The sequence below is a fragment of the Haliotis rubra genome, unplaced genomic scaffold, assembly GCF_003918875.1.
Source record: "Haliotis rubra isolate DU_JTF1 unplaced genomic scaffold, ASM391887v1 Scf1385, whole genome shotgun sequence".
Lineage (NCBI taxonomy): Eukaryota > Metazoa > Mollusca > Gastropoda > Lepetellida > Haliotidae > Haliotis > Haliotis rubra.
Genome location: NW_025765320.1, coordinates 129,120 through 155,997, shown reverse-complemented (window position 1 = coordinate 155,997; position 26,878 = coordinate 129,120). Strand labels below are relative to the sequence as shown.

General features: G+C 39.0%; 1 protein-coding gene across 4 annotated transcripts in view; it reads right to left on the bottom strand.

Annotated features, from left to right (window-relative positions):
* Positions 1-11,047: 11,047 nt before the first annotated feature.
* LOC124268496 (serine/threonine-protein phosphatase 6 regulatory ankyrin repeat subunit A-like) overlaps positions 11,048-26,878 on the bottom strand; it is a 60,600-nt gene continuing 44,769 nt past the window's right edge. For 2 of the 4 annotated variants that reach the window (XM_046703476.1, XM_046703475.1), the window contains exons 3-6: positions 25,865-25,918; positions 16,931-19,624; positions 14,981-15,955; positions 11,048-14,590 (exon numbers count right to left, since the gene is read on the bottom strand). In XM_046703476.1, coding sequence (XP_046559432.1) covers positions 13,182-14,590; positions 14,981-15,955; positions 16,931-19,238 — 4,692 coding nt within the window. In that variant the 5' untranslated portion in view covers positions 19,239-19,624; positions 25,865-25,918 and the 3' untranslated portion in view covers positions 11,048-13,181. Of the gene's footprint in view, positions 14,591-14,980; positions 15,956-16,930; positions 19,625-24,440; positions 25,103-25,137; positions 25,200-25,864; positions 25,919-26,878 lie in introns of those variants that run through there. The other 2 variants (XR_006896292.1, XR_006896291.1) reach the window with 2 other exon arrangements.

Here is a 26,878-nt window from a genome sequence, read left to right as displayed (position 1 = left end):
TCGAGCAAGAACATATTCACACTTGCAGAAGAATGCTTCCAAAAATGTTACGGTATGAATTTGACAGGCCATTATCAATTATAAGTGCTCACTTGTATCGAAACTGTGTCAATAGAATCAGCAGAATTCTCTTCGTGGTATTGAAAACTGGATCTAGTTTATACCGCATTGTGAGCTGCACAACAACTGTCAACAAAGAAGTGTCACATGCTGTGAGGTTTTATTGGCAAACACAGACACCTCTGACCTGAGAGTCTATGTAAAAGCTCGTCCATTGAGGAAAGCAGGGTGGTTGTGATTTGCACAGCAAAAATAACTTCGTTTCCATTTTTGCGGAAACCTAATGGATACTGGGTAATGTACGTTTCCGCTAGGTTTCAGCATCCGGAAACAGACAATGTGAGTTTCCGCGTAGTTTACCAAACTGAAACTAACAAATCTAGGTTTCCGTCTGATTTCTACAACTGAAACTGTCATTATGAGTTTCCATTTAGTTTCAGGTCGCTGAAAGATTCATAGCAAAATGACTTAGTTCCCGTTGTTGCGGAAACCTATTGGATACTGGGTAATGTAGGTTTCAGCTAGGTTTCTGTACCCGGAAACTGACAAGTCTGTTGGTTTCAGCTTAGATGAAATGGCAAACTTAGCTTTGTGTTGTTCCATTGGGGGGCTATATTTACTGTTACACTTGTAAAATAATTTCTATATACAGTATCCAGCTTGGGCCCATGCAGGGAGGAAAAGCAATAGCCCATTTTTATACTGTACTGTATAAGTGTTTATGGTTATATGTTTTTAGTGTACATTTGTGATAGACTAGTTATTTTACTGTCTTTCACAGACAGGTAAAAAAAATTTATATAATGCACACATTAAAATTTAAATTTCCAAGGTTAGTTTCAGCGACTGGAAACTACCGGAAACCAACAAAGTTAGTTTCCAGAAACGGAAATTTAAAGTAAAGTATCATTGGTAGTTTCCATTGCATAAAGCAGCTTGAAACCATCATTGATGGGAACGTCAATGAAACGAACGTAGAGGAAATTACTCCATATATACCAGTATATTCAGCATATAACCGACATTAACCTACGCTAAACTGTCTATGTATTCCATGTATATAAGTTTCAGTTTAGTGATCTCAGTGTTTTTGTACACCAGAATTCAAATAAAAGTTACTGTCACATGAAAGAAGAATAATTTCAGGAAAAGTTAAACCATATTACGGAAACTTAAGATTCTACTTTGTCTCCTTAACGGTTTGTTAGGTACACTCACAGACTTTTAAATTACTGAGGAACCGGTAAGGCTCCATTAGGTTTCGAACCCATTGGCTTTCCATTTGTTTTTCTCAAAGTGATACATACTAATACAACTAACTGGGAGTGGTTATGCACATTACACATAACTGTACTAAAAAGGACAATAGTTCGTAAATGTCCAATAAAGAACATAATACAGGCTTCAACAAATCACAAAGTAGACCTATAGATATAAAATATGTTTAAGTTTAACGTCATCTGCCGGTGGTGAAAAATGTTGGGATTGAAAGAAAATGAAGTCAATGAACGTTTTGCCTTTTAATTATAGCATTATCATTATTGATCCATTATCATATTTATAAGCACTTTGGAACCTCATAAATTTATGAAATGGCTTTCTAAATATGTCATAGAGTACCTAAAATATAAGGGAATCAGTTTACAACCTGAAAAAACTAAGAGATCTTGTTGGGTACGCCCCTGGATTGTCAGAAGAGGAGAGGTGGGGGCTTATAACTCACATGAACAATGTTGTTTGTGGAATAATTTTGTTGAATGCTACAAGAAAAATGAAACCAAAATACAGATATCAAACTTAAAACCAACTAACGTTATAACAAAACTAATGGGCTATTACCTTGTTCGAGAAAAGTATCCATCAGTATCCACATAATGGAACGATATGCCATTCATCGGCAGCTGCCCCCAAAAACTGTTCCATGTCACGTGATCGGGTTTCACTGGACACCAAAGATAATACACCTGACAAGTTTTTACATAATGCCACAATTCTTTAAAAACGGTGCATGTTGTTTTAAGGGATTAGCTTTCTGAAATACCTAGCGATGAAAATCAATGAAATTGAACTCACTTAGCTTGTTTTGATTGATATGAGTAAGCACCAACTCATCAATTTTGGTACATAATATGCTGGCCATAATTCATCACTTTTATTATGGCAAAACAGCAGTTACATGTGTAAAGTAAAAGTTCATTCCGACTTCACGAGGCTGTATGTATGGATGGTACGCTTTAGAAAAATGCTACATCTTGGATGTCCTGGGTATGTTGTAGAGTCTCAGCTGTCTCCACTGTGGATGATATAGTCACCAAACATCCTGACATACGTAACCACGAACGTGTCAACAATGATATAAAGGTATAATTTATAAATATCCTCTGTGACAATAAATACATGTAAGATAAATATATTTTACAATACCACTGATGATTTGTCAACAGGAAGAATAAATGTACTTGCGTTCGCAGAAGCATGCAGTTTCATACTTAATGAAACTGCAGTGTAGACTGGATGTGTACTATGTACATGTATTATGAAATTGTTTTATCATTATGATGATTAAAATAATGCCAAGATGTCATTTTAATGGATTTTATTGTTGTTGCCATGTCATGAATATGTAAAATATTATCTAACATCTGGTATTTTCTACGGATATCACTTCGTTGTACAATTTATTTTGTTTTCAACTTGGGAATTTAGTGTTACCTGCATGCCTATCATCACAGATTATGTCCATTGTTCTCCAAGTGCGGTCAACCTGAAAATCCCTGTGTGTCGCCCTTATTGTTGTTACAAACATCACAAATGTCTACATCACGGTACTAAACCTTTTCAGTACACGTTAGTAACTCTACAAACATAAAGACTATCTTTTGACGGGCCCTTTTGACAAAGACGTCGTGTAAGATAAAAGTAATAAATCAATTAGCGTGTTATCGGTTAATCCTTTCATCTGTGTTTGTTTTTTTAACTCAGCTGATAATTCCTTTTGCTGCACCTGCATGCATATATTACATAACATGTGGTTTAAACATATTTATTTCATGAAAAAGCAAATACAGAACTTTCATGAACTGGATTGGTCAACAAGCTCGAAAGAACTTATATGAAGACCGCTCCAATATACATAGATATATGAAACAGTATCATGACAAGAAAAGATATCTAAAATGAAAGTAGATGGTATGACATCTAGTCGGAAACTTAAAATCATGATGGTTGTATACTTTCATGGCATAACATGTAGTACTATACCTGTTATAAGTTCACTAGATGACCATCAAGTGAATGATGACAAATATACGGGTAAAATCGTTGTATTGCATGCAATATTAATTGCCTACAGAATCTTAGGGAAACTACGCTTTGTGGTTTTAAAATAATAGGTCATCAACCATCACATTGTTCTTGATATGATTCAATATCAGGTCAAAAACACAGAAATAGGATCAATTTGGATCGGTCATATACGATCAACGCATCGGAAAATCTGAAAAAAGCTTATACTGACTGCTTGAGTACTTTATTACGGGAAATACATCCACCGTTCTTATTGTTTCATTCTTTAGGTTGAGGAAATTCTGCCATGGTTGACAGCTGCCCAGTCCCTGGGTCCGTCACGGTTGAGGTAGCATGCTGCCTTGTGCCGCTGGCAGTCAGACCACATACTAAAATTGTTGTCCCGAAACCGGAAGCGCTTGATTTAAGGAATGAATGAGGCCTCTCATGAGATGTGACGGACATTGTAAAACAAACAATTTACATAACCACATATTGCAGTTATCAGTGTTTTCCAAGCTTGTGAAGGGAAAGCAGACTATTGGTATGTTTACAATAGAAATCGAAAAAAACACAACCTAATTGAGTACCCATAAGTCTTTGTTTGAAATGCCGCCATCTTTGTTCAAACGTACACGCGCGAGATTGGAAAAAAATTCTTTGTTGTTTTCAAGCAAGTCTATGAGAGTAAGGTAGTAGAAATGGCAGTCGTATACTTGCTATAGTTTTCTTGACACATGGCAACAAACTTGACAATCGAAGCTTTGGAAACAAGGATCCGGGATCTCAAGCGATCTCAACGGAAGCCCAAGACAGAGAAATTGGCAGGTAGGTTTCAGATAAAATTAATTATTTTCTTCTTATCATAGCAGTCACTTTGCATCGAATTAAACGTTTTCGGTAGGAACCTTTATCTTACAGTAACGGTGCGCTCGCATTTCGATTTCTCCACGGTTATTAATGTGGACATTGCATTTTGGTGTGAAATCTGTTAAAAACAACATTATTGTTGATACCAGTTGAACATTCCGTTAAAATATAACCATAAGACAAGTATACCTTTGTGTTCCTGTATGTTGAGTCTGATGTTTATATAATTTTTATTTCCTGCGGCAGCTCATTTTGTTGCTGGGCACAACCAACACCATAACCAAATATTTATTCTTCAGTCATTTTTCTGAGTGTAATTTTGTCTCAGTATTATTCTTTTCTTGTCGGACTATTTCAATTATGTATCCAGCTATATTGGAACCGTGTACTGGAGCGGCGTTTATATAAGACACTTGGCTTGTTCACCTTTCCAGGTTATTGATGGAATAAAAATATACTTTAAGAAATTGTTATACATGTATCCAGCCAGGCAACAAATATAGATGAAACCAGTAGTTCATGATATTCCGGTGGAAGATATTACCAATCGACATATGTTCATGATCCAAATGTGTGTCTCTTTTTGTTTTAGGCTATTGTGAGAAGAATCATGGAAAAGTTCCCGGAGTACCTTGAAAATCCATTAAAAGTTACTTATTTAAGGTAAAAAAAACTTACCCCAAGTTTTATTATTGCTCGTCATCATAATCAAGATATATGTTTGGTTTTATAAGATTAGAGACGTCAGTAATACAAAATACAATTAATTCGTTTCTTGTTCACCATTGGGTAAATCTAGCATCTAATTATTTCATTGTCAGGTATCTAGTACTAGCAGTAGAATTGACATAGCATACTATTATGTAGTGCATATTTGCTGCATAATCATGTCTGTCATGTTAATAGAAAACTTCTCACACCCCCGCAGTAATGCATATACATGTAGTTGATATACCACAATTACTTATTACTTGGTTTGATACATGATAATAATCAAACTTATGAATGTTTGTGTCGGATTGTAATAATCTATTATTGGACGAATGAAAATTAATTCATTTGCTTTTCTTAATAGAAACCTTTTGGATAATCTGGAGGAGCAAGACGGACGATCGACGTCGGCAGATTACAGGAAAGAAAAACAAAGGAAAGATGCTAAAAGAAACAAAAGAATCTGATCTGTAAGTTCCTGAAACTGGATTATATAATATCATTTGTACCGGTTTATACACTTCCTGACACCAATTTAAAACACCCTGAGTCACTGACATGATGTGCTACATATTATCACATCGCTATATACCTGTAATAGAATAACTTTCCTTATCACATGCCATTACCCATCACCGTAATGTGCCATTATCTAATTAGAACAAGTGCCGCTCTCAAGAATAAATGTTGGACATAACTTTCGCAGTGCAAGAATTTCATTTTTTCCCCCAGAAACTCCAACACCTCCTGAAGGATCTAGCTGGGCAGAGAAAAGAACACAGAAGGTGGCTGCAGTCCTAACCCTAGAATTGACATCGCCAGTGGTGTCTGAAGCTCCAGCAGCAAAAAATGAAGAACTTGCGACACCATCCAACAAGATGCTTTCCAACCACCTAATGGTCTTAGGAATAGAATGGAATGTCTAAATGTACATTCAATTATCTCCTGTAGTCATCCTGTTTAGGACAAGAACATCTAAATTTGTTGTTTCTGAGACTAAGATTAAGAATTTATGTCCCTCATATAAAAAAATGCCAACCCCCCAATAATATTTATTTGAACGAACTACTCTCTCTCTCTCTCTCTCTCTCTCTGTGTGTGTGCTTTGTGTGAATGTTTAATTGAAACATAGATATGATATGTTTATGATGAATAAACAGAAATCGATTGACATGCCTGATTTTGTATTTATTTATTTCTATGTCCATGTGGTGTTGAGGTAACTGTACTTGAAATGAGTTTATTTTATATTTCAATGTATCATGAATAAAATATATGACCTAATACATTCAAATATATAATACACTCATTTCAACTACAGTTAATTTAGTTGAATAATCATAAATTAATATGGATATATGGTAATCACTGAATACTAATGATTGAAACCAAATGGAGCCATACAGATTCTGATTTACTGAAACTTATGGAACATGGTAAATGTTATTAATAGAAACGAAATTCACAGGGAATCATAATTGAACTAAGTAAATACAATGTATATGAAACCATCTGAAAGTAGAGGATAAGGGAAACCCAATGGAACCTCATAGGAATCTGCGTAACGGAAACGCACTGGAACCATACAAGAATCTGGGTAACGGAAACGCACTGGAGCCCTAGAGGAAAAAGGGTAACGGAAACACACTGGAGCCTTACTGGAAACTGGGTAACGGAAACGCACTGGAGCCTTACTGGAAACTGGGTAACGGAAACGCACTGGAGCCATGCCGGTTTCTGGGTAACGGAAACGCACTGGAGCCATGCCGGTTTCTGGGTAATTTGTAAGTTTCCGTTTTCCGGAAACTTGAAGGAAATGTAGAGAAACGTTCCGGAAACCTAGTTGAAACGTATGTTTCCATTTTGTTTCCGTTAGGTTTCCGGGGTCCGGAAACCAAGTTATTTTTGCTGTGTTGCACGTTAAGATGGCGCTAAACTCGACCACGTGACGGCCTCGATATGGTTTTGCATATATGTGTCAGTAACACGTACAACAGACTTACTGTAAGATATCTTATCACATGACAAATTAATTCTGGACACCCATTGGCCCAACGCTCCCAGCTGTGAACAGTTTCTGTCTTACAAAATACAGCATGATCAGAAATATTTCAGCTATATGGCGGCAGTCTGTAAATAATCGAGACTGGACCAGACAATACGGTGATCAACGGCATGAGCATCAATCTGTGCAGTTGGGAAAGATGACATGTGTCAACCAAGTCAGCGAGCCTGACCACCCCATCCCGTTAGTTGCCTTATACGACAAGCATGGGTTACTGAAGATCAATTCTAGCCCGGATCTTCACGGTTTGATGTTTATATATATACATACTAAGGATGATAAATTGAAATACATCTTATCGAAACCTCAAAATATAAATCTTTTGCATGATCAAAAGCTGTGTTTTTAGCTAACATTTAGATAAAATATGCTACGGGTAACATTACACATAACTAATTAAGTTTGATTTAGTTTTGGTCATTTATTGCCCTATGAAGATATCTCGTCTATGCGTGAAAGCAACTAGTCCATGGGCGAGAAAACATTCCCTTGCTGAAAACGTGTATCTTAGCTGTTGCAAATGCATGACAGAGAAGTGGATCTGAGAATTTCTGGGCAAATGGGCTAAGAGAAACAGATTATGACGTGTAACACTGAAAGCAGCATCAGCATAGCGTTCATTGCATATGAGATATCCATCATGAATCTGGTCAGTGTTGGGTCATCTGAACTATCTGGATCATCACGTGTCTTGTGAGGTTCGTTAGCGCAAAAACCCCGATTGTCACAGTTTAATCTCTTTGGATGGTTTGCCATGCATCGCATCATGGCATTAATAACGTATGTATGTATATAATGAGATGACACATACACGTTAAAGAATTCACCATACAATGGTATATTACAGATAGCCTATGTTCCCATCAATACAGAATTCATATGAACCCGTGAAGATCCGGGTAAGAATGGATCTTCAGCAACCCATGCTTGTCGTAAGAAACGACTGACGGGATTGGGTGGTCAGGCTCGTTAACTTGGTTGGCACTTGTCATCGTATCCTCATTATATAGATCGATGCTGAAGATGCCGATCAGTGGGTTGTCTGGTCAGCCTCAATTACAGACCGCCGTCATGTAGGTGGAATATTGCCGGCGTTAAACAACCAACCGACCAACCAACCAAATCCATATGATAACATGACTCATATACATTAAAGAATACTCCACACAGGGGTATATTACAGAACGTCATTGTTCCCATCAACACAGTTTCCATATGATAACATGACTGATATACATTGAAGAATACACCACACAGGGGTATATTGCAGAACGTCATTGTTCCAATCAATACAGTATCCAAATGATAACATGTCTCATATACATTGAAGAATACACCATACAGGGGTATATTACAGAACTGCATTGTTCACATCAATACAGTATCCAAATGATAACATGTCTCATATACATTGAAGAATACACCATACAGGGGTATATTACAGAACTGCATTGTTCACATCAATACAGTATCCAAATGATAACATGTCTCATATACATTGAAGAATACACCATACAGGGGTATATTACAGAACGTCATTGTTCACATCAATACAGTATCCAAATGATAACATGTCTCATATACATTGAAGAATACACCATACAGGGGTATATTACAGAACTGCATTGTTCACATCAATACAGTATCCATATGATAACATGTCTCATATACATTGAAGAATACACCATACAGGGGTATATTACAGAACTGCATTGTTCACATCAATACAGTATCCATATGATAACATGTCTCATATACATTAAAGAATACATCACACAGGGGTATATTACAGAACTGCATTGTTCACATCAATACAGTATCCAAATGATAACATGTCTCATATACATTGAAGAATACACCATACAGGGTTATATTACAGAACGTCATTGTTCCCGTCAATACAGTATCCAAATGATAACATGTCTCATATACATTAAAGAATACATCACACAGGGTTATATTTCAGAACGTCATTGTTCCCGTCAATACAGTATCCAAATGATAACATGTCTCATATACATTAAAGAATACACCACACAGGAGTATATTACAGAACTGCATTGTTCACATCAATACAGTATCCAAATGATAACATGTCTCATATACATTAAAGAATACACCACACAGGGGTATATTACAGAACTGCATTGTCATGTAACAGTAAGTTAATATGTAACGTCATGTCAGCAATATTTCAGCCATATTGTGACGAAAGCAATTTCTTAACTTATGAGGAGTACTTTTAGACTCTAACAACCTGTCAACAATGGAAAGTACAACATTACAGGTATGCAAACATAAACACGATTCAAGATTCAAGATATAGTATTCAAGGGTTTTGTCCCAGAGTACATGTGCAAAAACCTTTGGTCAAGTATATTCATTATCACAACACATGTGCAATAAGACGAATGCACGAATAAATACAAGCCAACTGTCACTGGAGCATCGCACCTGACTCAACATCACCGTACACCTCTTTCTGATAAAGCATGTATTACCTCCCCCCATAGTTCTTCAGTTTGACCCACTGGATGTTAAATGTAACTGCAGTAATACTAAATCACCCGAACCCTCTCTCTGTGAAACATAATAATAACAATAACAATACAGGGTAATATTGTGATCTCAGAAAAAACTCTTTACTAAGGTAATTTAAACATTGAGTGACTGAATAACAGCAACATTTACCATGCTATATGTATTAGTGTTAGTGACAAGTGGTTGTCTCCCTTTAACTGTTGCTCTATGATTGCCTGGCTTCTGTACATCACACGATCTACAAAACTGTGGAATCTTAATAGCTAACCGATTGGTTACTCCATCGCCCCTGTAAGTCATAACTTTCACAAACTTGTCAACATTACATAAACTGATTGTACATAATGTTGTAGAAGCGTGTGTGAACTGGCGTCACAGTTGGCAAGATGTAATAAAGTGCACATAATCCTCCACAACAGAGACATTCAGGTTATCAAAACAATATTTACAGATTCTATCTCTCTAGCAACATCTCACTATCGCCAATTCTAAAATTTTTACTTTTAAATTTGTAAAAAAAAATATTCTCTGGTTCCAACACACATTTAAGGACAACATAATTTCTAGGTTTACTGCGCTCACTTACACGGTGTGCCGGAGTGTGCCTCCAACAGTCCTGTAGATTTTTCTTGCCAACAATGAGAAAGTAGGACACATCCCCAACTCCTTGTCCAACCTATACTAAATTAAAACCTAAGTTGTTTCAAATCTGTTGCCTACGTGGATCTACCAACTTCTACGATCTGATACAACGGCAAATAGCAGACCTTGGGGGTATCTTGTAGTGGACATATATGGAACTAATACTTTATGACACTGTACATATATGATACATGTAAACAATATCTTCCTTGCTCAACATTTCATCTGCAAACAATAATAAAGAATTATCTTCAGCAAACTTAATGACAAGTATATCTTTACATTTGGTAATTTTTATAACTATCATTCAAAAACAAAATGAACAACACAGTATTATTTATACATCCTTGTCGAGGTTCCATGTGACACGCAAAATACCCTGACAGTGAATGTTTATCTCATCCAAAACTTTGAAAATTTCACCTTAATATAATTTTGTAATGAAACAGACAATAGCAGACAATAGTCCTTCAGATATCTACTTTTGAATCAAGGATTGCAGAACATATATATTGAATGTAATCATTTAAGGGTGTTCGTAAATTCTGTTTCACACCAGTAAGAGTGCGTATTGTGTAATATTCCAGTATGTTTTCCCAATTAAGGACAACAGAGGAATGTCCGTATAATTATTAGGTTCTCAGCTTTCACTTATTGTATGATTAGGGAATAGCCTTGACTCCACCAATGTAGAAGGGAAAACACCAACGACATCACATTGAATGGTTGGTTATACATTGCATCTATAACGTATCTATATAATAACACGACTAATACACTAACAGGCTATATTACAGAACGTCAATCCTCACATCAATGGAGCATGCATATAATAACATGGTTCATATACATTACAGATACACCATGCTATGGTATATAACAGAATGGGATTGTTCACATCACTACAGTATCCATATAATCACATGGCTCTATACATTAAAGAATACACCATACACAGCGCTTTGGCGCGACTGTTCTGAATGTTCATATTAACACACGAGGGACGTCCAAGTATGTCGCCAAAGTCACAGGTCAACAGAGTCCACAGTAATGATATATCTGTCACTACAGGCGTATCCCCACACCCAAGTCTCACATCACTCTCTCATCCCAGTTGATGATGGTACTTGGTTGTGATCAAGTCCTTCTGTAGCCTTCCACAATATTCCATCTGAATCAGACGTTGAGCAAGCACCCTAATGAAGACATCTCCCCGGAACATTCAGTTTAACATAACCATCTGTCTCAGATGTGCAGACACCTGCCTGGTCCAAGGGCATTATATAACAGATTGATAGTATTCTTGGAACAACCATACATGAACTGGTATTTAACATATAATCGAGCATCGACATAACCAATATCAACTGCATTTACAAGAAGTTGGTACATCTAACCAATAATCATCTAAATAATTTTATCAATGACATACACAAAGTAATCCTTAATACATGCGACTAATAAGGCAAACAAAACAATTTTAGATGCATGAAAAAAATGATTCAATTTTTTAGATGTGGAATAAGTAGCCTCATACAAATGAAATAATTTTCACATTTTGCTTATAACAGACGGATGAAAGAATTCCCCCTAAGCATTTAATTTAATGTTACTTCTCCACTAAGTCATTTTTCTGTAACCGGGTATATTTTTATTTTGTTTATAAAATTAACAATTTGGCCCAGGGCACATCAACTAGTGGTTCTGTTATTATTATTCATGAGGCCACAGGACTGCAAAAGATGCCTGACCGAACCAAGAAGTACACTCACGATGATCTATACTACACAATGTTGTCTACCAAAATAACATCCACCACTCGAGATTGGGAAGTAGTTTCCCCAGTGACTGCCAAGAGAAGAGAAGCCCTTCACTCCACCTGATCTCATCAATTTTGGCATTACGACTTACATACCGTCCAACACTACACTCAGGAGATATAGACAAAACGTGCACTGCTGTGTTACCATTATGCTCACAACAACAATACAACAATGCTACCTGTGGATGTAAGTATTGCCATTAATGTTCAAACAAACGGATATACAGCACAACTATTTAATATACATTTAAACATGATCAAGCTAAATGGTAATCAAATGCTATTTACAAGGCTTTTAACCATTGCAAATACAATGGTTTGTTAGACTTGGTAATGCTTTTCTGGAAATTTTATCTTCCAACATTTCCCAATTTCATTCTGAAACTTTCTTCCTCAACTTCTCTCCATGTTATTGGCACATAAGGCCAAGCAAGTCTTCTGTTTCCTGGACTGGTTGCCTACCGTTCTGCCACCAAGTTGACCTCTTGGATAAACCAACCGAATATGGCTGCCTCATTGGCGTGAAGGCAAAAGTGGGTGACCGTCCCGTTACAGGTCAAAATCGTGCCCTGCTGTAGTTTTCGTCTAGCAAGAGAAAATATTGTCTTTCCAGATCTTGCATTTCAAAGAATGGTCCCGACGAAGCTTTGTTGATTACAAATCATACTCATCCTTCTGACAACAACTGGCTCTAGGTCACAGTCCTACCCTGCTCTCTTATTTTAATGTCAGAATAGACGCATTGCAACCAAGACACTAGTATTACCGTTGCCAGTTAAAATGATACCAGCTTCGTAAGACACAAATAAGTCAAAAACGTTTTTTGACCACACAGAGCTGCCATCATGACTTGGATCCGACCATCACGCTTTCTCTTGTTAATATCACAAACCTTGATGAAGGTGTTAAACAACAGAAATGCTACAACTCTCAATAGCATAATGTAATACACTGTCATCTTCATGTCAGATCAGCTGCACTGGACAACAGTAAGTCAAAAACGTCTTTTTGACCACACAGAGTTGCCACCATGACTGGGGTCAGACCATCGCGCCCTTTCTTGCTGATGTCACATTTTGTGAGAAAGTGTTGAACAATAGACCCGTTAGCACCTACACAAGTGTAATGTAACACTCCGTCATCTTCGTCATCAGTTGTGAGACCACCACGCCCCTGCTCTTAATATCACAAACCTTGATGAAGGCGTTGAACAATAGAATTGTTACCACCCTCAATAGCATAATGTAAAACACCTTTATCTTCATCATCAACCAGGGTGAGATCAGCTGCATTGGACATCAGCAACTCAAAAACGTCTTTTTGACCACACAGAGCTGCGCGCATGACTGGGGTCCGACCATCATGCCCTCTCTTGTTTATATCACAAACTCTGATTATGTGTCGAATAATAGACGTGTTACCACCTTGACAAGCATAATGTAACACACTGTCATACTCATCATCAACCAGGGTGAGATCAGCTGCATTTGACATCAGTAACTCAAAAACGTCTTTTTGACCACACACAGCTGCGCGCATGACTGGGGTCCGACCATCATGCCCTCTCTTGTTAATATCACAAACTCTGATGAGGTGTTGAACAATAGACATGTTACCACCTTGACAAGCATAATGTAACACACCTTCATCTTTATCATCAGCCAGGGTGAGATCAGCTGCATTGGACATCAGTAAGTCAAAAACGTCTTTTTGACCACACAGAGCTGCGCGCATGACTGGGGTCCGACCATCACGCCCTCTCTTGTTAATATCACAAACTCTGATGAGGTGTCGAATAATAGACGTGTTACCACCTTGACAAGCATAATGTAACACACTGTCATACTTATCATCAACCAGGGTGAGATCAGCTGCATTGGCCATCAGTAAGTCAAAAACGTCTTTTTGACCACACAGGGCTGCCACCATGACTGGGGTCCGACCATTACGCCCTTTCTTGTAAATGTCACATACTGTGATGAGGTGTTGAACAATAGACGTGTTACCACCTTGACAAGCATAATTCAACACACCTTCATCTTTATCATCAACCAGTGTGAGATCAGCTGCATTGGACACCAGTAAGTCAAAAACGTCTTTTTGACCATACAGAGCTGCCAGCATGACTGGGGTCCGACCATCACGCCCTTTCTTGTTAATGTCACATACTGTGATGAGGTGTTGAACAATAGACGTGTTACCACCTTGACAAGCATAATTCAACACACCTTCATCTTTATCATCAACCAGTGTGAGATCAGCTGCATTGGACACCAGTAAGTCAAAAACGTCTTTTTGACCATACAGAGCTGCCAGCATGACTGGGGTCCGACCATCACGCCTTCTCTTGTTAATGTCACATACTGTGATAAGGTGTTGAACAATAGACGTGTTACCACCTTCACAAGCATCATGTAACACACCTTCATCTTCGTCATCAACCAGTGTGAGATCAGCTGCATTGGACACCAGTAAGTCAAAAACGTCTTTTTGACCACACACAGCTGCCACCATGACTGGGGTCCGACCATCACGCCCTTTCTTGTTAATGTCACATACTGTGATGAGGTGTTGAACAATAGACGTGTTACCACCTTCACAAGCATAATTCAACACATCTTCATCTTTATCATCAACCAGTGTGAGATCAGCTGCATTGGACATCAGTAAGTCAAAAACGTCTTTTTGACCACACAGAGCTGCCACCATGACTGGGGTCCGACCATCACGCCTTCTCTTGTTAATATCACAAACTCTGATGAGGTGTTGAACAATAGACATGTTACCACCTTGACAAGCATAATGTAACACACCTTCATCTTCGTCATCAGCCAGGGTGAGATCAGCTGCATTGGACATCAGTAAGTCAAAAACGTCTTTTTGACCACACAGAGCTGCAAACATGACTGGGGTCCGACCATCACGCCCTCTCTTGTTAATATCACAAACTCTGATGAGGTGTCGAATAATAGACGTGTTACCACCTTCACAAGCATAATGTAACACACTGTTATACTCATCATCAACCAGGGTGAGATCAGTTGCATTGGCCATCAGTAAGTCAAAAACGTCTTTTTGACCACACAGGGCTGCCACCATGACTGGGGTCCGACCATCACGCCTTCTCTTGTTAATATCACAAACTCTGATGAGGTGTTGAACAATAGACATGTTACCACCTTGACAAGCATAATGTAACACACCTTCATCTTCGTCATCAGCCAGGGTGAGATCAGCTGCATTGGACATCAGTAAGTCAAAAACGTCTTTTTGACCACACACAGCTGCCACCATGACTGGGGTCCGACCATCACGCCCTTTCTTGTTAATGTCACATACTGTGATGAGGTGTTGAACAATAGACGTGTTACCACCTTCACAAGCATAATTCAACACATCTTCATCTTTATCATCAACCAGTGTGAGATCAGCTGCATTGGACATCAGTAAGTCAAAAACGTCTTTTTGACCACACAGAGCTGCAAACATGACTGGGGTCCGACCATCACGCCCTCTCTTGTTAATATCACAAACTCTGATGAGGTGTCGAATAATAGACGTGTTACCACCTTGACAAGCATAATGTAACACTCCTCCATCTTCGTCATCAACCAGTGTGAGATCAGCTGCATTGGACACCAGTAAGTCAAAAACGTCTTTTTGACCACACAGGGCTGCCACCATGACTGGGGTCCGACCATCACGCCTTCTCTTGTTAATATCACAAACTCTGATGAGGTGTTGAACAATAGACATGTTACCACCTTGACAAGCATAATGTAACACACCTTCATCTTCGTCATCAGCCAGGGTGAGATCAGCTGCATTGGACATCAGTAAGTCAAAAACGTCTTTTTGACCACACAGAGCTGCAAACATGACTGGGGTCCGACCATCACGCCCTCTCTTGTTAATATCACAAACTCTGATGAGGTGTCGAATAATAGACGTGTTACCACCTTGACAAGCATAATGTAACACACTGTTATACTCATCATCAACCAGGGTGAGATCAGTTGCATTGGCCATCAGTAAGTCAAAAACGTCTTTTTGACCACACAGGGCTGCCACCATGACTGGGGTCCGACCATCACGCCTTCTCTTGTTAATATCACAAACTCTGATGAGGTGTTGAACAATAGACATGTTACCACCTTGACAAGCATAATGTAACACACCTTCATCTTTATCATCAGCCAGGGTGAGATCAGCTGCATTGGACATCAGTAAGTCAAAAACGTCTTTTCGACCACACAGAGCTGCGCGCATGACTGGGGTCCGACCATCACGCCCTTTCTTGTTAATGTCACATACTGTGATGAGGTGTTGAACAATAGACGTGTTACCACCTTCACAAGCATAATTCAACACACCTTTATCTTTATCATCAACCAGTGTGAGATCAGCTGCATTGGACACCAGTAAGTCAAAAACGTCTTTTTGCCCACACAGAGCTGCCAGCATGACTGGGGTCCGACCACCACGCCCTTTCTTGTTAATGTCACATACTGTGATAAGGTGTTGAACAATAGACGTGTTACCACCTTCACAAGCATAATGTAACACACCTTCATCTTCGTCATCAACCAGTGTGAGATCAGCTGCATTGGACACCAGTAAGTCAAAAACGTCTTTTTGACCACACAGGGCTGCCAACATGACTGGGGTCCGACCATCACGCCCTCTCTTGTTAATATCACAAACTCTGATGAGGTGTCGAATAATAGACGTGTTACCACCTTGACAAGCATAATGTAACACACCTCCATCTTCGTCATCAACCAGTGTGAGATCAGCTGCATTGGACACCAGTAAGTCAAAAACGTCTTTTTGACCACACAGGGCTGCCACCATGACTGGGGTCCGACCATCACGCCCTCTCTTGTTAATATCACAAACTCTGATGAGGTGTTGAACAATAGACATGTTACCACCTTGACAAGCATAATGTAACACACCTTCATCTTTATCATCAGCCAGTGTGAGATCAGCTGCATTGGACACCAGTAAGTCAAAAACGTCTTTTTGACCATACAGAGCTGCCACCATGACTGGGGTCCGACCACCACGCCCTTTCTTGTTAATGTCACATACTGTGATAAGGTGTTGAACAATAGACGTGTTACCACCTTCACAAGCATAATGTAACACACCTTCATCTTCGTCATCAACCAGGGTGAGATCAGCTGCATTGGACACCAGTAAGTCAAAAACGTCTTTTTGACCACACAGAGCTGCCAGCATGACTGGGGTCCGACCTACACGCCCTTTCTTGTTAATGTCACATACTGTGATAAGGTGTCGAATAATAGACGTGTTACCACCTTCACAAGCATAATGTAACACTCCTCCATCTTCGTCATCAACCAGTGTGAGATCAGCTGCATTGGACACCAGTAAGTCAAAAACGTCTTTTTGACCACACAGGGCTGCCACCATGACTGGGGTCCGACCATCACGCCTTCTCTTGTTAATATCACAAACTCTGATGAGGTGTTGAACAATAGACATGTTACCACCTTGACAAGCATAATGTAACACACCTTCATCTTCGTCATCAGCCAGGGTGAGATCAGCTGCATTGGACATCAGTAAGTCAAAAACGTCTTTTTGACCACACACAGCTGCCACCATGACTGGGGTCCGACCATCACGCCTTCTCTTGTTAATATCACAAACTCTGATGAGGTGTTGAACAATAGACATGTTACCACCTTGACAAGCATAATGTAACACACCTTCATCTTCGTCATCAGCCAGGGTGAGATCAGCTGCATTGGACACCAGTAAGTCAAAAACGTCTTTTTGACCATACAGAGCTGCCAACATGACGGGGGTCGTCCCTTTCCTGTTTCGATCGTTCACAAGGCTCAGTTCTTTCATGAACTGTAGTGCAACGTTTATTATCCGCATATTTTTTCTTCTCAATGCGACATGTAAAATGTTGTCTTTGTTTGCATTAGTGTTAGCAATGTCAGCCCCTTTCTGCAGTAGAAACGTTACCATTTCAATGTGTTCACGTTCTGCAGCTTCAAGAAACAATTCAGAAACAGTGTTTTGAGGTATCTTGTCTTCAAACGCAGTGAACAATACCTCCATAATTGCCATTCTGCCACCCAATATCGATGCATCAAGAGCTGCTTTGATTTCGTTCCCTGAGAAAATGTTATCTCTAAGCTTTATGACGGACCTCACTACGTATTCACTCTTTGAGAGTACTGCCCAGTAGATGAAATATTTATCATCACAATCCGGAGAACGAAAATCAGTTGTCTTAACCCACTCTTTAAACTTCTCATTTTCAAGAACTTTCTTTGCAAGCGATTCATTTTGTAGCAGTGGATGGGAAATTGACCATCTATATTCTCCTATTAATACTGATTCTGCTATTCTTGCAGCTATTATACCATAGTAGTTTTCTGACACAAAGATGATGTTAGTATAGTTGTCTATTTCTGTTGTGGCTAATGGGTGGGGGTTCACCCTTTCATACAGGAACTGCATACTACAGTTGGTAAGAACAAGAGTTGGATGGAGATCAAAAACAGAGCATAGGCATGCATCAAGTATGGATGGATGTGAAAATGCTGTTGTATCTCCTTCAAGAAGAAATGTTCCTCTTAGTCTTTTAGCAGATTCGTAGATGTCTGCCCTAGTGATTCCTGGGAGAATAGTTTCCACAGCTTGCAGTTTTGTCTCAAGACGCTGGTCATCAGATTTCTTCTCCAACTTTCTCAGATCAAGCTTATCATTGTAAAGGACCATGAGTATAAGAGCCGCTGATATCTTTTGTTTGGATCCCATGATCATATCAATTTCTTGACGCAAGTAGGTCAGGGGCCTAAGGAAAAATTGAAGAGGATTACTCTGGAAATCAGGCAAGCTACTATACAGGGAACATGTCATAGGAAAGCCAAACAAACTATCTTTGGAGTTGCATATCTGGTCTAGATCAACCCGTACGCTCTGCCCGTTTCTCTGTTGGTGCTTTCTGAATATTGCCTTTTTTTCGGCCACAGAATATTGATAGAGAGGAGTTTTAGTCACATCAACAACAGTCTGTGGCTTGAAGAAATTAAACTGCTGTCCTCCTAGCCGAGGTACTACTTCTTGAAAGTTGTATGATTTACTCGTGAACACAATGTATAGGTTTAAATGTTGTTTCTCCTTTAGTTGTGGAAGTATGTCATGATCTGGTCTGACATCTCTAAGTTTTAGTGCGTGATCATTTCCTGTCTCCATTTTCTGTCGTGCCTTCTTCTTTTTTCTTTTCAGAAGACCGAGTCAAGTGTTTGATGAATTCGTCCAGTGATGTCAGAACCTTTCTAAGGTTTGAAATCTCTGCAGATGAACCGGTTCCAAACAAATCATCAAAAACGATGAACAGTGGTTGTCCATCTTTGACGCAGACAGCAAGATCAAACTTATCAATATTGTCAACAAATACCAATTGAAAGCCTTTCTTCTTGTACTTAGCACCCAGCATCAGCGCCATGCTTGTCTTCCTTCTCCTGAGGCGCCCGTGATAGTCACATGTCCATGTTCAATCAGCTTTGACTCCACCTGGTTGAAACTGTTAGTCTTCACGAATACTTCCCGAGTCGATTCTAGTTTCCATTCTGTGTCTTCTGCAACATGTATGTATGATATTGTCAGTGATTCATTTCAAACGGACTATTGAAAGGTATTTGAATACTCATATGGATAGATATTTAGGAGAAATATGCCATTGTAATGTAGCAGTATGTTTGTAAACAGTATATTGTTAGATTTTAAAGCATCGTCATAGTAAACTAACATAAATTAAATTAATAACCTAAACCTAAATACTTAACATTTATTTCCTTAAATACTTGTGTTAACTTCAAAACTTGCATAAAACTTATAATTCATAGGTAAGCTTGCTTCTGAGATAGCTTGGGTAGTTCAGCCATTTCGCTTTTTCAGTTCATGGCTATTGCCACTGGGTTGGGTCACAAGCTTGGCCTGTGGTTAGATTTCTATTGTTCTCTTGGTTTTACTTGATCTTTTCAATCCTGTGGATACCCTGGTCACAACTATGTTTTGCCAGTAGGCCAGGTCATGTAGGGTAATTTCATTTAATTATTACTTTATCAATATGGAAACTTAAGCTAACTTAGTTTATGCATGTTAAGCGTTGTTATTATGTATGGTATTTTAGCTGGCATTGTATTGTGATATTATAGTGTAGTCTTCATTCAACTCTCTTTTGTATTTGACAAATGTATAAGCTAAGTGTACTATTTGTAATATACATACAAAAGGATTATACAATTTATGTTGTTTGTATTCCATGCATACTAATGTTTATCATCCATATGGTGGAGGTGAGGTGAGGTGAGGTGAGGTGAGGTGAAATTGGGTTTTATGTCGTGCTTGAGGATATTTCGCTCATATGACGACGAGCATGCGTGTGTGTATGTGTATGTGCGGCTGCTTGTACTAGCCCAGACTTAAGCTGGTTTTATAGGGCTAGCCCACTGAGAAACCATACCGCAGTGAAGCATGAATACCCGACTCAGACACATTATATTGACTCCGAGCCGACCAGTCCTTGTTGTAAGCCGATCGCCAGGCAGGGACCAACAAGTACCATTTTTTAATGTCTTTTGGTATGACACGGTCGGGGATCGAACCCACGACCTTCCGCTCTCCGGTCGGATGCTCTAACCACTACATCACGGAGGCGGTCCCATATGGTGGAACATAAGCCATGTAATATCACTTTTGCCTAACAATCAGTGTTTCTGTATTTTGTCGTCTGTGACGTCATTGAACAATTGAACGTGACGTCAATAAAGAGGGCCGTCACATTTGCTTACCGTGTTTTACTGCACAAATGTACATGAATAAAATGGATAATAACGAAATTCTTACACTCTCAAGTGTGTCATAGCATTGACACAAAACTCGGGGAATACAAAATATCACACTTGTTTCGAATAAATGGTATGACACACGCGCTCGTGTAATAATGTCTATACCTGTATCTATATTATATTTATACATAGTATATGTATCTGTTCATGATATATCACTGTGGATCTGTAGGAAACGTTCGAGCCTGCATCCCTGAGACGAGGGATGATGGTTATGATGTATGGCATGTGCATGATATAAAGAGCGTGATATGTTTTATCTAAAGGGATTAGTTAAGGTATATTGCAAACAAGGACTGCACTGTGAAGAAATATTGTAATGTTAGTATTATTGTTCTTTGGTGCCGTTATATTGCCCCTACGATTGTCCGCCTTAAAGATGGAATATTGCAGAGTGCGGTGTTAAACAACAAACCAACAAACCCTACAAATGATGTTTATCATTAAATGTTTAGGGCAGATCCGGACTACCTTGTGGTACTTCATTCAAAATAGAACGTTAAACATTTTAAACCAAAGTGAAAAGAGTGACCTGATATTTTCTCAGTAGATGATATAAAACTAATTTCAAACCTCATGTCCAACAGCAGTTTTTACCATACACATTATGTGGCAGATATAACTTTGTACAACTGATGTTGTGGCTCATAAAGAAGACACAAAGACATATATGATAGAAATATTGTTCATTATACAAAATTGAACCATTTACCAAGCATGAAACAGATTCACTAATGTCCAATCGATAGTAATCTGGTCTCGGAATCAGGCACAAGAGACGTGGGGTCAAAATGAAATGTTACCCAATCACAGATCATTCACAAGATGTGTTCCAAGTCTTTAGTAGCGTATGTAATGACCCCTTGAATCGATACATGCCAAAACACGTCTCCTCATGGATGACGTTAGTCGCCGGATGACGTCAGCAGGAATTCTGTACCACAGACCCAAGAGAACTGGTTCGAGCTGCTGTCGATTTGCTGGTGGAGGTTGCCGCTGTTTCAACTGTCTGTCAAGATGATCCCAGAGATGCTCTTTCGGATTCATATCCTGAGATCGTGCTGGCCAGGGCAATACGTTGATGTTCACGTTGTTGAGGTAGTCTTGTACGAGCCTGGTAGTATGTGGGCGTGCATTGTCCTGTTGCAAGATCAAACCCCTCGGCTGTTGGTGCACAAATGGTAACACAACTGGCCTCAAGACTTCGTCTCTGTACCTTTGAGCAATCAAATTTCCATGAAGGATGACAAGTCGTGTTTTCTGCTGACCACAAATCCTACCCCATACCATGACACCGCCTCCACCAAAAGGGTGCACCTCTTGGACACAGTTTGGCTCCAGTCGCTCACCCTTACGTCTGTAAACACGAACTCGCCAGTCATTTCGGAACATGTTGAATCGACTCTCGTCTGTAAACAGAACTCTTTCCCAATCACGTCACTGCCACATGCGTTGACAGTGTTGACGGGTCAAGGCCATTCCACGAAAGGGGCGGTGAGCTCTGATGCCAGCCATACGGAGTCGTCGTAGTACGGTTCGTCTGCTGATGGGGTGTCCCAAGGCCGTCGCCGTCGTTGACGTCGCCGTGACGAATCTGTTCCGCAGGTGTATTGACCGGATGTAGTGGTCTTCAGCTGGCGTGGTAACCCCTGGTGTGCCCGTTCTTGGGCGGTCTTGTGTCTGGCCTGTCTCTTGGTAACGACTCAATAAGTTGCTGATGGTTGATTGGCTGCAATTGAAGACTCTTGCAATGTGACGTTGTGACGCCCCTATTTCTGCCATACCATTGCTCTATCACGTTCGGCTTGTGAAAGCCTCGGCATTTCTCTGATGTTCTTTTGGATACTGCATGGTTGCACTGTTCCACATCTGTATTTATGCAAAAATTGTGCACGGTTATTTTCAGCAAAGTCCATTTATGCTGTTTTTGGAATTGTTCATGCCAGCACGAATTGCACTTAATCACGGACTTGTGCCTTCTGAAAACATTTCACTTTATGGCAGTATCTCTAATTGCGAAAACATTAATTTAAAAGTTTCTTTTGCGAATGTTTTTTGAAACGTTTCACTTTATGGCAGTATGTGTAATTGCAAAAACATTAATTTAAAAGTTTCTTTTGCCCGTTAGTTTATATACATATGGCTAAAGATTGACTTCTCCACTAACTTTGGGGAAACCAACTGCAAACTTTATGCATATGAATTGCAGGAGGAACATGCATCAAATCGCTGGAAAGCATGTGCAAATATCGTGCATGTGAACAGCTGCGTTGTGGTGTAAAGTTTTGATGATTGACACTGATTTTCATCATTTACTGAACTCATGACAATAATCTTTCCAACCTTACGAATTTGTTTTACAATACATTAGTTTATGTGTAAACAGTACTTTTAAACAGTATGGCATATTTTGCAAAATTTAGTTTAGAACAGTTGCCAGTAAGTGGCTATATTTACACTAGTGAGTCTAAACTTTTGATGAGAAGTATATATTTATCTGTAGGAAAGGTTAGATATAGGTCATGTGTCCCTCAAGCCCTTAACAAACCCAAGCCATGATGTGCTAGACTGATTTGCCAAGCTAACCCTCCAAGTTCAACCCTTTGTCTAACAGCTTGCACCCAGTCTCACAAAGTCACTACACAGGCTTTCACATCAGCCTAGTCCAATATGTCTCTATATATTTTATATTGTATATTATTTCATTTATATCTGGCATTACAATAAACATTTTCTATTAAAATAAACTAAGTGTTTGATATTATCTAAATCTCATCCATTACATATTGACATAACTGTGTTAAACAAAGCTTATAAATTGTAAGCTTTTGTAATTACTAACATATAGCTTTTCTGTCTCTTTAGTCTTGTGTGCATGAGATAATAGTGTGAATGTGTTATAAAATAGTCTGATTAAACTTCTGTTGTGGTGAGGTATGTGTATGCAACATATGACAGTAACATTTTAACGGGTATGTAAATTGTAAAGGTGTGTTACTCTTTGTTATGAGAGAATATATTTTATTCATGTAACCTTGCCATTTACTATATGAGTACAAATTGTAATAATTCCATAACCTTATTGCACTTAGAATACTTATGAACATATATCTAGCTATATACTTGGCAAGATTGATCGTAACCTTATTGTGTATTGCAATATTGGTGATTGTATCATATGTACTATTAATGTATCATTATTTCTATAAATATTTCAGGGTGAATTCACGGCGAATAAATACTCTTTCGGGCAAAATCTCACACCGTAGCGTGTGTTTGAAGTTATTATTACATTCACTGCCCTGCTACAATTATAAACGGTATTATAACCCACTTGCCATTTTTGATTAATTCCGAAGTATGTTTGAGCTTTATTCACCTACATTAACCGACACATCACCAACACACACCTGGAACTCAATTAAGCACCCCCCGAATTCTACCCCATATTACCATGAAGCTGAGCAACCATTACCATTAGTATGTATACTGGAAAGCTTAAACACCATTGTTTCCCGGACTAAGCAATAACAACAAAATCATGAAAATGTGCAATTTTTTAATTTACAAAATGACATGAAAACGTCAACGATGTTTTGTGAACAAAATGTATCCCTGCCCAACTATGGGGAAGGAAAATAGGAGAGGCGAGTGTCTCTCAGTCTGAAAATGTTCTCTATCATCCTTAGACAACAAATCGCACGAAACCTGTGCACGGATGACAGCTTTGACCCTCCTCCTCATGCTTGTCATGAGTCAATTGGCTCCAGAGGCAGCTGCTGCTACTCCCGGCGCAAAGATGCTTCCTACCATGCCAGATCATGTCCAGGTGGATCCAGTGCTTGCACTCGGCGTCCAAGAATGCCCCAGACAGGTTCCAATGGGTTCAGATCCGGGCTCATAGCAGGCAATGGACGTTTGGTTACAGTGTTGTTTGAGAAAAATTGCCACAAGTCGGGAACGGTGTGGTCGGGCATTGTCATCCATAAATACAGGGCGAGTAGCTTATGGGTGTGGCACAAGAACTGGACCCAGGATGTCCCGGATGTCGTGGTCGCCATTGAGATTTCCACGAACAGTCGCCAAGTCCAGTTTACAATCATTGAAAAGACAACCCCAGACCATGACAGATCCACCAAGGTAAGGAAATGATGCTCTGGTGTTCTTAGGCACTGCTATTGGTCTTCCAGACTCGCTGACGTCTGTCTGTGACGTGCAATAAAAAGTAACTGTCATCCGACCAATGCACCTTCCTCCATGACTTCAAATTCCAATGACGTGGGTAGTGTGCTTCAACTGCATACTGGGATGTGTTTTGACGATTCATTTAGCAAAACGTTTAAACAATATTGAAAGGAAATACAGTGCAAATAGTAGTCATCGTTACAATTCAAGATTTATCATTAAATAAGTCAGTAACTTATAATATGTTAGGGCGTGCTTAGTTAAGTTCCATGTGTATATATCGGTTAGATAAATAAAAACAGAATTCCTTTTCTCCAACATGTTTCGTTGTTTACTCTTCAGTAATTTATATTCAGGTCATATGATTTGACTAGAATTAGGGATACAGGCGAAGTCTTTCCCTCTGGCAAAGTCTTTATATTTGTTAGGAGTGTTTCCAAAGGCTTGTTTCCATTATATTATACGATAGCATCCATTGACCTTTGTACATTTGGTGTAATGATTTTATCATCATTTATTACACAGTTTCAACAATCTGACGTTTACATGGTGGCATTGGAAAATAAGAGTTTGAGTTACAGAAAACAAAGATGCCATGTACGTTTACAAATGTGAATTTCTGTAAGCAAATACACGAAAATAGTGAAATATCATCGACAAGTATTACTTAAACACTTAACATTCCCTTACACTTATTGTAAAGTACTAAAGCAGCAGTCATATGATTTCCTAGAGTTCACAGACTCCCTAACATCGCTGAACCATACATAATGATCTTCTCACCTGAAGACATGGTTCCACCTCCAGAGCCAATGGCGACATTCACGTCTCCCAGCTCTAGGAAAAAAATAATGTGGAGATGTACGTTTGATTAAACGGTAACAGATAATGCAAAATATGAATAGGATTAAGCCACAGTATTTTGAATAAATTGCAATTGGTACATCATTAAATTGCATTGTGTTTTTTTGTAATACCTGCATTCTGTTTGGCTAAACTGGTGATGTATTTTTGTATTCAGCTCTTAATGAATGTAAAAAAATGAACCCAAACCCATCAAAGCGGACAACTGATACTAGTACGCACTGTTGAACAATCCCATATACAGTCCAAATGACTTTGTGGGCGTGTCAAGTTATGTGCGTACGGTAAACAATCTCCTAATATGCGTCACGCCTCAGCGTGTATTCCTTTCATTAGAATGTTTATCGGTCTTTGAGTTTCCTGCTTTTTTTTGATATTCTGATATTGTTTTAGATTGTTTTTTTTGTCCAATGTCATTACAAGTATTACATCAAATCATGTCCCGCTAAATTGTCCTGTTTTGTGGGTGTTGAGGAGCAGAATGGGATGAAAGGGTTTGATAAGGGCGATAGGTTCCCGTTTCGCCATTATGTATACTATATCCAAGCGATGTTGCCGCTGCCTAAAATCAATACATATTCATATATAGAAACACGTTAATCTCACTATTTCTTTGGTTTTGGTAAGGAATGCTTGACGAGCTAACTGTCTCCCCTGTTCTGTGAACCTTTTTCGCTTCTTCACAAATGCCACTGGTTTTACGTGTCTTTGTTCGAATCTCTTGTATCATCACCTTGTGTTTTGTACGTTCTGACAGAACTAAAGGAAACCTTTCTTCAGTTATCTTACTATCGGACATATAATGCTGCCGAGATATGATCCTCATTGCTACTTCACTTCACGTCAACAAGAACGAAAATACTATCGTGTTTGAATGCCTTCTTGTGCAACTGGCGAGAAATAAATTTAAGAGCTATATCAATTACATGGAGA